The sequence below is a fragment of the Cetorhinus maximus genome, chromosome 5 (assembly GCF_964194155.1).
Source record: "Cetorhinus maximus chromosome 5, sCetMax3.hap1.1, whole genome shotgun sequence".
In the NCBI taxonomy this organism is placed as follows: domain Eukaryota; kingdom Metazoa; phylum Chordata; class Chondrichthyes; order Lamniformes; family Cetorhinidae; genus Cetorhinus; species Cetorhinus maximus.
In genome coordinates, this window is record NC_135883.1 from 7039977 (window position 1) to 7053110 (window position 13134).

General features: G+C 40.8%; 1 protein-coding gene across 6 annotated transcripts in view; it reads left to right on the top strand.

Moving 5' to 3' along the window:
- dtnba (dystrobrevin, beta a) overlaps positions 1–13134 on the top strand; it is a 461468-nt gene that overhangs the window by 62107 nt on the left and 386227 nt on the right. For all 6 annotated transcript variants that reach the window (XM_078541481.1, XM_078541476.1, XM_078541482.1 and 3 more), the window contains exon 2: positions 11510–11577. In XM_078541481.1, coding sequence (XP_078397607.1) covers positions 11511–11577 — 67 coding nt within the window. In that variant the 5' untranslated portion in view covers position 11510. The remainder of the gene's footprint in view (positions 1–11509; positions 11578–13134) is intronic.

The following is a 13134-nucleotide window of genomic DNA, read 5'->3' on the forward strand; positions in this document are numbered from 1 at the left end:
TGCTTGTGGTTGTTGGAGGTCAATCATCTCAGTTCCAGGACATCACTGCAGGAGTTCCCCAGGGCAGTGTCTCCGGCCGAACCATCTTCAGCTGCTTCATCAATGATCTTCACTCCATCGTAAGGTCAGAAGTGGGGATGTTCGCTGATAAATCCACAATGTTCAGCACAATCGTGACTCCTCAGATACTGAAGCAATCCATATCCAAATGCAGCAAGACCTGGACAATATCCAGGCTTGGGCTGACAAGCGGCAAGTAACATTCATGCCACACAAGTGCCAGGCAATGACCATCTCCAACAAAAGAGAATCTTACCATCTCCCCATGACATTCAATGGCATTACCATCGCTGAAAACCCCACTATCAACGTTCTGTGTTTACCATTGACTAGAAACTGAACTGGACCAGCCATATAAATACTGTAGCTACAAGAGCAGGGCAGAGGCTGGGAATGTATGGATGCACTTACACCACTTGCACTGTAGCTGTTCAAGAAGGAAGCTCACCACCGCCTCCTCAAGGGCAATTCGGGATGCGCAGTAAATGTTGGCTTAGCCAGAGATGCCCACATCCTGTGAACAAATAAATTAAAAAAAAATTCTTCCTTGCTCCTGATCAGATGTTCTACCTTCAACCATCATTGTCACCTCCTTCACCTCATAGTTGCTGAGATAAGCTGCAGCTCTTCACAAATGCTCAACACAAGATAAAGGTTGTGCGCTTGTTTCTCACTCATCTTCCTGACCTGAATGGTATTGTGAATTTCTTTTCTCTGGGGATTGTTGCAGCCAGCCCTTTTCACGCAGTTGTATGGCTCCAATGATTACTGTGTCCTCAAACTCACGGGGCAACATTTTGAGCTCAGCAGGTGGGCGCGCGTCCCATCCCTTTCGAGCAGAAAGCGACACGCGTTAATGTCGAGCGAGCGCCCTGATGTCAACGTGCTGTTGCGCCGGAGTCAGCAGCGCGCCCGCCAACAATTAGAAGGTCTGCGAAGGCCATTAAATTATCAATTGAGTTAAATTAAAGCAGCCTTTGCTTAATTTTCAGGAAACCTCACGGGCGGGATGAGGTTTCCTAAAGCAAATAAAAATAAAATAAAAAATAAAAATTTAATTAATAACGTGTCCCTGCTCATGTGATTCTGTCACCTGAGCAGGGACTTGTTTTATTACATTATTTATTTCTGTATTAATTTTTTTTAAAAATGCTCCATCGCCCCGAGGCAGCTCTGTGCCTCAGGGAGATATGAAGTGTGCACTTGCGTAAAGTTCACGCTCGCCCTGCTCGCACTCCCTGCCTGCACGGGCAGCGCTGAGCACTGCTGCTCGCGTTTCACACTGAGCGGGTCTTAATCGGCCCGCCAGTGTGAAACTGCCTTCCGGCCTCGCTTCCCGACCTCTCCCACTGAACCCACCCGTCAAGGGGCAAGATTCTGCCCATTATCATCCTCCAGGGTATAAATGTTTTGGTTTTGTTTTACTTTTCGTTCGCCCTGTTGACCTGCCTCTGATAAATCATTTACCATCTTTTTTCTTTGTTCTGCACGTTTTTTTTTTCCCCAGTGATTTGGATTTCCACAAGTTCTGCAGTTTGATCCAAATGCGGGACAATTCCTTCTGTTGATGAACTTGTGGTTGTCCACATCTCTTGCACATGTTTCTGTCTGTCTGGTGTGCATTTTTTTGCTGTTCCTTCACTGCAATAACCCTGCTGCCTTTTCCTTAACTGAAATGAAAGTTAGCCATTCGGGTAGTCAGATGCTTCATTTGTTTATCCATTTGCCTGGTAATTTCCACCACCTGATATTGTGAGTTTGTCCTTTCCGATTAAACCTTTTTTTAAATTTTGAGTGCGCAGAGCCCCAAATGAGCTGACCTAGTAGCATTTCATCTTTGTCCTTGAATTTACATTTTCCGGCTGTATTTTTCTGTCTTGTTAGGAAATTGTCACCAGGCTCACCTGATTCCTGCCTCAGGCTTTGAAATTCACATTGGTAGATTCGATGATTTGACTTCGGCTGAAGAAGTTTGCTGCATTTTTGAAAAAATTGGGTTGCTGCTGTCGTTTTCACTCAGCTCCGAGCTATTAAACGAATTTAACCCTTTCTCTCCACCCAAAAAGGATGTAGCTGACCCTTTGCTCTTCGCTAGTGCCTTTTAGAAAGCCACTGATTGTCAGTCTGCACTTTTGTTTAAACTTTAAATGCCTCTATGACATCAGCAGCATCACAATTCATCGTAGGCTGTAGCTGTGCGATCATTGCTGCTACAGCAGCCATTTCATTTTGGCATGATTCACTCAGTTTTTCCCCTCTCTCTCGAGCACTAATTTGGGTTGCTTTTTCAACCTAATTCAGCATTAAGTACATTTAAAATGTTTGGATTTCTACTTACGGGTTGCTACCATGTTATGTCTTCTGGCTTCCATAAGTTAGAAATAAGCACACTTTAACTTCAAAATGCTGGAACTTCGCCCAGTGTATTTCTTGCTGCTCTTCATGTAGCTGGTGGACTGATAGACTGAGACATTATTACCTGGCACCTGACGGTAGTGCAGCAGTAATATGTGGCACCCCACATGCACATTCTCATAATAATTAGTTCCTAGCTCTTTACAAATAATATAAAAATATAACAAAAGGTTTGAATAGATGAAATGCCCGTCTCCCACCGACGAATAATTGGGTACAATGTTGCTCCTGTATCTCGAGGGGTTTCATGTGTTTTTTCTTTGTGCAAACTCCTACAGATGTTTCTGCACATCCAGAGACCCTCTGCAAAATCAGTTCATACTGGAGACCATTTCTGAACGTTGTTCCCCTGGGATCATGCAAGTATTAGCAAAATTGAATGATCCCTTCTCATTTCCTTGAACAATACTGTCTGTTACCCAGAGGTAAGCAGCAGGAAACTTGCCTTACTTATATTGTATGTCGCAACATAACGTGCCAGTAAATCAGTCAAATCTGAAGGCACTAGGGACCCCCTGTTTGAAGACCAGTTTTGTAACTGGCAATTGGTAAATGAAAATCTAGTCTTGTGGATTTGCAACCAGAAAATCAAAAGGTTAACTGGAGATAGTGGATCTGAAAGTTCTCCAATGCAAGATTAGGATCATGTGTAAACAGAGCAGAAAGTCTTCATGATCTTGCATGTTTTCCTGATGTAAAAACCTGTTCTGTAATCTTCATTTAATGGTATGGAAAACAAAACTTCAGCTGGCAACAGCAGTGTAGTAGTGGCAGTTCCTGGGAGCTGAGATGACAAGTGCTCAGGCTTACGCTTTAAAAGTGAAGCTGTGTATTCAAGGGCACTGTAGGATTTTCTGGAGCATTAACAAGTGATTAAAAGGTAAATCTGACTAACATGGAAAATTTTATTTCAACAATAATCGGGTTAAGGTGTCTGTGCATTCAAAGAACAGTGGCCATGCTTTCTTTGTCAAATAGACTGGCGCCTGGACAATACAGTACCATTTATTATATGCAGTATATGTTTTACATAGTGAAAATTGTTTCTCTTTTGTTCCATACAGCTTGACTACAACCTCACATTTCTGTCCCTGATAATAAGGTGGAGAAGCCAGTGTCTTCTCTGTTGCTGCTATAAAGGCACTCTACAATCATCTGATACCAGGTGCATATTGTGGGAAGGAACTGGTTGCTTATTTCTATGTCTGGATTAAAACATTTTTGCTTCCATAAAATGCTCCACCATGTGGCTTGGTGGAAAATTTGCAATTTTAAATAAATCCAAACTCTTGATTTTCATAAAAAAACAAAACACTGTGGATGCTGGAAATTTGAAATAAAAACAAAATCTGATCTGTTATTATTTATCATGAGTTTCATTACCTTGGAGTTGGAATCCTGTGGTTCCAACCTGAGTGTTCCTGTCTCTATATAGTCTCTGATATAGGTCCGTTGTACTGTACCATGGCTAAATGTATAGAATCAGCTCAAATTCATAGTATCCAGCTTTATGTCTTAAGACTCCACGGAAGTTTGATGCACACTTAAAGAAATGTAAAATTAAAAGTATGTAAACAAGCCTCGGGTTTCTAGGTTTTATTTTAGTTCTCGTGTGAATGGTGAATTGAGGTGTGCAAGTTTGCAGTGAAATTAAAGTTTATTTTTCAAATGCTCTGTGTTGTAAAGAGATTTGACATTCTCCAAAACTCTCCTATAATAGTGAGTGATCACTTACTTTTGCCATAGTCTATGATTAATTGGCCTTAATAAAGGTTCTTCAAATGTTGGTCAGGGAGCTTTGCAGAGCCAATTGTACTGGGATGATCTGAATCTTTTTCTTCATCTGATGACTAAGGTATTGCTGATGGGTCTCTTGAGCTTTTATTTGGTTGTAACTTTGAACCAAGATCCCGGTGCATGACAATATTTGAGAAAAAATATGGGGTTCTCTGGTGGCTTGGCCTCCATTGGTTTGTCAGCCAATACTCTTGAAATAGGTTAACTGGCCTTTCATCTTTGTGCATTTAATGGGCTCACTGTGTGCAAATTGGCTGTTGTAACCATTGGTGGAACTTGAGTTAGTGCAATGCCTTCATCGTTACACCATTACATTACTCCCATTGTATTTGGTAATCCTCTTACCACATGATGCTTTTGTGTTTATTTGAAGTATGCAGTTTTTCATGCTCTGCATCTAATTGCCTATTTGAACTGCAATTACTTTAATTGATGGGGAAAAAAAAACAGTTTTAAAGGCAAAGGCCTGGTGATTTACTGAAATCTCCTCCATCAGGTGATTTCATGTTTTGAACTTGTTGTTTTGAACTTGTTGTTTTGAACTAGGTTGGGAATGACCTGAGAAGGGGTCACATTAATTGTTACAACCAGGATAGGAGGGCTGCGCTGTTTCTCTAGCGCCACCACTCCACAGGTCGCACCATTCGTTTAAAAGTTTAATTCACTCATCAAAATGTCAATTATTTGCCTTCGCTACTGTTAGACCCAGAATAAAAGAGACTTTAACCAGGCTTCTTTCAATAAACTCAGAATGATTGATTTATTATAAAACAAAACATCTTTTTTCAAACAAGTTGCAAGAACTGGTTAACACACGATTGGTAACCTGGAATTGTAATTATCTATCGCGTTTAAAATTCCCAACACACACACACACACACACACACACACACAGGACAACAAATAGGGTCTCTGCAGAGGTTGGTGGTTGAAGAAAAAACTTTATAAAAAGGATAAAGTTCGCAGGGACGCTGTCAATCTGGTGCGCCCTCATGCAAGATGGATCGCTAATCCCAGTCGATGTCTGGAGGTTCTCACCAATGGAATCTCAGCATGGAGGAAAATAGAGCCGAATCAATCCTCCTTTTCTCAGTCTCTGAGCTTTCCAAATATCGACAAGTTCCCCTGAGATGAGTATTGCTAGCTGGATACTAATAACCACACTGTATTTCAAGCAAGGCAAGGAGAGCCTGAGCTGGGCAGCTTTTCCCCTTCTCAGTTCATTCCCAACTCAGTTCAAAACATAAATCTCCTCCATCAGGTGATTTCTAGTAAATTGCCAGGCCTTTGTCTTGACAGCTGTTTTTTTACATCAATTAAAGTAATTGCAGTTCAAATAAGCAAGCAGGCACCCCCACCCGCCCAAGTGCCAAGCTGGTCAGGTTATTTCTTGTAAAAGGCACGCTTGCTCCAGTCCAAGGTGAACTTATGACCTCCTTTTAAAAAAAAACAAGTTAGTTCTCAAGTGTCCAAATAATGCAATGTCCTTCCAAATTTTTAAAGTAAGTACAGCTCTTGCAGATATGGTTCCAACATAATCTTCAATGCTAATAAATATAAAATGTAACTTGGCAATTCAATGTACACTTCCAGTAAGGCGAGCCAGAGGGTTGCTTTCTGAGTTTGCTATGGTAGAGGGAGTAAGGAGGGAGCACCAGATTGACAGCGTCCCTGTGAACTTTATCCTTTTTATAAAGTTTTTTCTTCAACCACCAATCTCTGCAGAGACCCTATTTGTTGTCCCGTGTGTGTGTGTGTGTGTGTGTGTGTGTGTGTTGGGAATTTTAAACGCGATAGATAGTTACAATTCCAGGTTACCAATTGTGTGTTAACCAGTTCTTGCAACTTGTTTGAAAAAAGATGTTTTGTTTTATAATAAATCAATCCATGCTATGGACTAAGAAAGCATGTTAGCACTGTACAACTAAAACAAGGTCTGTCAGCATATGTGAAAAGAGAAGGTGGATGAATGTTTTAGGTTCAAGCCCTTTTGTTGGAATTACTTTCTTTGGTATCTCCAGTTGCTGAGGACCTGATGCTTAATGTCGGGATTTTTCTGTTTTTGATTTATTTTAAGTAAATCACCACGTTGTTAATTTTTCTGCTGTTTGTTAGCTGTCCCAGTGCCTGCCTGAAACGATCAAAACTTCTTATCCATTTTCTTTACTTTGTGAAGTTTTTTTTAAATCCGTGGATTTAATGGAAGTGATGCTATAATTCGGGTCTCTATATCTTTATGTGATGCCATAATAAATAGTTAGATTTTCTCTTTGAGGGTCAAATTTCTTGTGCACTGAGAACACAAATTCTTTGGTCAGCCAAGCCCTTACCATTGCCTATTCATTACTTTGCTGAATATTTTACTCCAATTTTTCTTTATTTTTATTTGTTCACATTAGAGTGGAGTGACAATCCACCGGTGTATTTTCCCAGATCCGATTTTGAGCATTGTGTATAAAGACTCAGCTGCTCCGCTGCTTTTGAATGCAAGAGCTACACAGCACATGTTAATAAGCCTCCAACATTAGAATTCGACAGTACCTGCCATCAGCACCTTCTGTCTTCAGCCTCCGTTACACAAGCTCCAATTTCCTGACTCCATAGCAAGGTCATGATTATATATTTAAGTGGTAACTAAGGTTACACCCCCGCTTCAGAAGCCTGCCAGTGTTCACTGTTGAGGCTTGCACATGAAGAGTAGAGATACGCCATACTCCAGGATGAGCTAGTACCTTCCATTCGTAAGGAGGGAAGAAAATTAGCAGTAAAAAGTGGAAGGAAGAGTGGTTTGATGTTTGTCGTAACAGTTAACTGAACCCTTTTAATTTATAACATTGGATTTTCATCATTCTTTTGGCGTGGTCTGCACTGTACAGTTACTATGCTTATTGAAGAACACAATAGATTATTCTTTTCTGTTTTCTTTTAAACAACTAGCTGTAAGGCACCTTGCTGTTGCCTTTTTATGGGGGTTTGGGATACATGTGTCGGTATCCACTGCATTAATACATCAGCAATTAAGCCAACAAGACACCCGAGTGCAGATTTGTGCATCGGATGTTAGAGTAGAGAAGTGCTAGGGTTTTATTGAAAGTATTTTTTGAAATTTAATTTTGGTGCATTGTATTTGAAAATGAATTGAATAAATTGAGGCCCTGTTTCTCTGACACTGCAAAACATCAAAAGAAGCATACAGTACTTGGAAAGAATGCATGTATCAGCTTAGACAATAACTACAATTATTTTCAACAAAAATGTTGCTTTATCCTTTGGAAGTCGGTTTTTCATTTCTTTTTAAATCAGGTGCAGCTTTAGAGATTGGTTTAATTTGTACATTACATTTTCTCCGTAAAAATGTGTTTTTGACACACTAGCTCTGCATTAAATAAGTATAACCAGATAAGCCTTAGCTCGAGCTATTAAAGCAAAGATATGCCATGGTGCAAGGTCTACCTGTAAGCAGATTTATACTTTTAAATTATAATTAAAATAAGCTTCAAAGCAATAAACTTTACAAGTTTTGAATTGCATGGAAAAGTCCTTTTTATGATCTAATATCCTGAATGGTATTGCGCTGTGGGCCATCAGCAGCAGCTGAATTGTACTTGAACACAATCCATAACCTTATGGCCTGGCATACCCCCCTCTCTACCATTACCCTTGAGCCAAGGGATCAACCCTGGTTCAGTGAAGAGGGCAGGAGGGCATGTGACGAGCAGCTCTAGGCATACCTAAAATGAGGTGTCAACCTGGTGAAGCTATGCCATAGGACTACTTACATGCCAACAGCATAAGCAACAAGTGATAGAGTTAAGCAATCCCACAACCAACGGATCAGATCTAAGCTCTGCAGTCCTGCACACCCAGTCGTGAATGGTGGTGGACAATTAAACAACTCACTGGAGGAGGAGGCTCCACAAATATCCCCATCCTCAATGATGGAGGAGCCCAGCACAGCAATGCAAAAGATAAGGCTGAAGCATTTGATACAATCTTCAGCCTGAAGTGCCGAGTGGATGATCCATCTTGGCCTGTTCCAGAGGTCCCCAGCATCACAGATGCCAGTCTTCAGCCAATTTGATTCACTCCACGTGATATCAAGAAACAGCTGAAGGCACTGGATAGCGCAAAGGCTATGGGCCCTGACAATATTCTGGCAATAGTATGGAAGACTTGTGCTCCGGAACTTGCCGCACCCCTAGACAAGTTGTTCCAGTACAGCTATAACACTGGCATCTACCCGGCTATGTGGAAAATTGCCCAGGTATGCCCTGTACACAAAAGCCAGGACAAATCCAACCCAGCCAATTACCGCCCCATCAGTCTACTCTCCATCATCAGTAAAGTAATGGAAGGGGTCACCAACAGTGCTATCAAATGGCACTTGCTGAGCAATAACCTGCTCACTGATGCCCAGTTGGGTTCCGCCAGGCCACTCAACTCCTGTCCTCATTACAGCCTTGGTTCAAAAGAGCTGAACTCCCAAGGTGAGGTGAGAGTCACTGCCCTTGACATCAAGGCCACATTTGACCGAGTGTGGCATCAAGGAGCCCTAGCAAAACTGGAATCAATGGGAATCAGGGGGAACATTCTCTGCTGGTTTGAGTCATACCTAGCACAAAGAAAGATGGTTTTGGTTGTTGGAGGTCAATCATCTCAGTTCCAGGACATCACTGCAGGAGTCCCTCAGGGTAATGTCCTCAGCCCAACCATCTTCAGCTGCTTCATCGATGACCTTCCTTCCATCATAAGACCAGAGGTGCGATGTTCGCTGATGATTGCATAATGTTCAGCACCATTCACGACTCCCCAGATACTGAAGCAGTCCGTGTCCAAGTGCAGCAAGACCTGGACGATATCCAGGCCTGGGCTGACAAGTGGCAAGTAACATTCGCACCACACAAGGTGTCAGGCAATGACCATCTCCAACAAGAGAAAATCTAACCATCGCCCCTTGAAGTTCAATGGCATTACCATCACTGAATCTCCCACTATCAACATCCTGGGGGGGGGTTACCATTGACCAGAAACTGAACTGGGCTAGCCATATAAATTCTGTGGCTACAAAAGCAGGTCAGAGTTTAGGAATCCTGCAATGGGTTTCTCACCACTTGACTCCCCAAAGACTATCCACCATCTACAAGGCACAAGTCAGGAGTGTGATGAAACACTCCCCACTTGCCTGGATGAGTGCAGCTCCCACAACACTCAAGAAGCTTGACACCGTCCAGGACAAAAACGCCCGCTTGATTGACAACACATCCACAAACATTCACTCCCTACAACACTGACGAACAGTGGCAGCGGTGTGTATCATCTATAAGATGTACTGTAGAACCTCACATAGGATCCTCAGGCAGCACCTTCCAAACCCATGACCACAACATCTAGAAGGACAAGGGCAGCAGATAGATGGGAGCACCACCATCTGGAAGTTCCCCTCCAAGACAATCACCATCCTGACTTGGAAATATATCGCCGTTCCTTCACTGTCACTGGGTCAAAGTTCTGGAACGCCCTCCCTAACAGCGCTGTGTGTGTTGCAGCTTTCTACTTTAATCCCATTTCCTATCCTTTTCTCTGACTTTTAAATGTTTTTTTTTCCTCTTCAAGTGCTCTAATTCCCTCTTAAATGGTACAATTAACTTGGTTTCATTGGCCACTTTCAATGAAGCATTGCCTATTCTAAAAACTTCCCTTTTGTTACTGGGTTACTGATGATAAGAGCTAATCATATTCACCTTCAATGCCCTGAATGTCTCTCTCAGCAGAAAAGGCTAAGTGGAAATCTATAATGAAACTGTACTGTTAATTCAAATGTTTCATGATGGCTATTTCACTTTATTCTTCAAATGATCTTAATGAAGCAATGTTACATCTTTTCCATCTATTCAAAAGCCTTTCTATAATGGCATGTTCAGAACATTCCAATTGTGGTTTCTTGTCTTAAATAGCCATATCATTGCTGGAAACAATGGAAGGAGTCCAAAGAGACTTGGGGGACCATGTACACAGATCATTAAAATGTCATGAACAGAAAATAATCAGAAAGACTAATGGAAGACCTTTATATCTAGAGGAATAGAATACATGTGGGTGGATTCCCATGCTTCAGCTATATAAAACCCTGGTTAGACCACACATGGAGTACTGCGAGCAGTTCTGGGCACCACATCTTAGGAAGGATATATTGCCCTTGGGAGAGGAGTGTAGATTTACTAGAATGATACCTGGGCTCCAAGGGTCAAACAACAAGGAAAGATTAAACAAATTACGGTTGTATTCACTGGAATTTAGAAAGTTAACGGATAATGTGATTGAAGTTTTCACGATATTAAGAGACCAAATAGTATAGATTGGGAAAAACGAATTCCTCTGGCTGGGGAGCCTTTGACAAGGAGGCATTGTCAAAAAATTAGAGCCAAATCTTTTGGGCCTGAAATTAGGAAACACTTCTACATGAGAAGGGTTGTCAATGTTTGGAACTCTCTCCCACAAACGACAATTGATGGTAGATCAATTGGCGATTTTAAAGCTGAGGTTGATAGAACTTTGCCCCCTTATCCTTTGGATACCAAAAGCAGGTATATAGAGTTAGGTCATAGATCTGCCATGATCTTGTTGAATGGTGGAACAGGCTCAAGGAGTTAAATGGCCTACTACTGTTCCTAAGTTCCTATTATCGCCTTGTTTAAGATTCAATGTTAATATTTTTGTCAATTTTAAAACACTCCTATTTACGCAAATGTATTAAAATATGGATAACTTTTATTGCACATGCACGTTGAAAAAATAATTGAATTATAAGTAACAGTCTTCATGAAATTGGGAGAGTATAGATGTGAGGTTGTTATGGTTAGTTTAGTTAGTTTGATCTGCCGCTCAGTTTAGTGAAATGTATGGATGACACATTTCCATGGACTCCCATCCCTTGGGATGACTACAGTGTATGTAATTTCTTGTGTAAACAGTGGCTGATGCATTGTTGTGCTAATCGTAGATCTGGTCAGTCTGATTGTTTCCATTTGAAGTATTTGTTAGGGCAATTTTACCTAGGCTAAGGACAACTGTAAGGCAAAGCTTTGGGTGTTTCTGTCACCAACAGTTCAGCTAGAATGAGCTGCAGTTGTAGATCTGAGTGAAAATAGGATTCACATGAATGGTGAGCATGAAATGATCTTGTTTTTAGAAACTGCTGGTGTGCTCCTTCAAACAGTCATTTCTTTTCTTTCATTAGAATGATTGAGGAGTGTGGAAGAAGAGGGAAGACCATGGCCGAGAAGAGGCAACTATTTATGGATATGAGTGAGTACCTTGCATTTGTAATTCTGAAATAACAGCGCACTAATACTGATGTTCTGTTGATACAGAGCGATGTAGGATGCCCATCAAAACTTGAAACATGAATGTAATCGTTCAAATGGGAACATAAAAACATGCAATTTAAGAAGCCTATTAAACTTTGTAGAGGAAAAAGAAATATATTATTGTGTTGTGCAATGGCAAAATGTACCTTTGCTGTTGCTTCTTAACAGGCAAGTTTTCAAAACTAGCTCCAGCGTTTCTGGGGGTAGGAGAGAGATTGTGAAAATTAGATATTCAGAGGTTTTATTTTCAGGTCACAAAAGGAGAGAAAATGTATACCTTTATGTGGCTGGTTCAAAAGTAGCAGAGAAGTTGCAGCTGGTAACTTTGACAATGGAGTATTGTGTTGAATAGAATAGAACTTTATATAGAAATTGCAAAAAAGACATGAGTTGTTTGGCCTAACCGGTCTATTTTTCAGTTTATCTTCTACTTGAACAGTCAAACTAATCCCACGTACACCCTCTTTTCCCATATCCCGTTCATGACCTTTCCTTCAATTGCTCATCCAATCTATTGTGAAATGTAGAAATGGTCTTTGCTTCAATCACTGACTCTGTGTTCCACAACCTCACGGTCCTCTGAAAGAAATTGTCCTGCTCTCTACTGTAATACTCTCCATTTAATTTTTAATTTAATTCTAAAATGATGTCTCCTTGTTCTAGATCCCCCAACCACTGCAAACAGTATTTTTCTATCTATTCCTTCCCATCTCAACCTAATTTTAAATATCTCTGTCAAATTACCTCTTATTCTCCTTAATCTCCTCTGTTGAAAGCTACCTCAATTTTTCAAGCCTTTCTTTGAATTTGAGTTCCTCCAACCAGGTCAGCATCCTAGTGAAAATATGCTGTACCCTCTTCAGTGTCTTACCATTCTAGCTATAGATTTTATATAGATTCACCATTAAATCTCGACTTGTATGTTCTGTACCACTGAGCTTTGCCCCATTCAAAGAATAATTATTAATTTTTAACCAAAATGTGCTACCTTACATTTGTTGAAATTGATTGCATCTGCCACCTATTTGCTTACATCATCTTATCGACATGCCCTTCCAGTTTCCTTGGATCAGAATGATTTACTGTGCCTCCTATTTTAGTATCACGTACAGATTTAAATGCCACTTCCTCTAGCCCTGTATCCAAATTGTCGATGTGTACAGCAAACAAAAATAGACCCCAAACAAAATGCTACCCACATCCAACCACTCTGAAAAGCTGTCCTTAACTCCTACTCTGTTCCTTTCTTCCTAATCTATTTTTATTTGAGTGTGCTACCTTCACCCAAATTCCATAAGCTTTAATTTTCACCAGTAATATCCAGTGTGGTACCTTTGCAAAGGCTTTTTGAAACCCTGTGTACATGGCATTTCCCCCATCAACCATTCCTGTCACCATCTCCTCAAAGAACTTAGATTAGATTTGTCAAATGCGATCCACCTATCTTAAAAGTTTGTATTGCCTGCTTCTAACTACTTTATCCTGAGCTAGATAT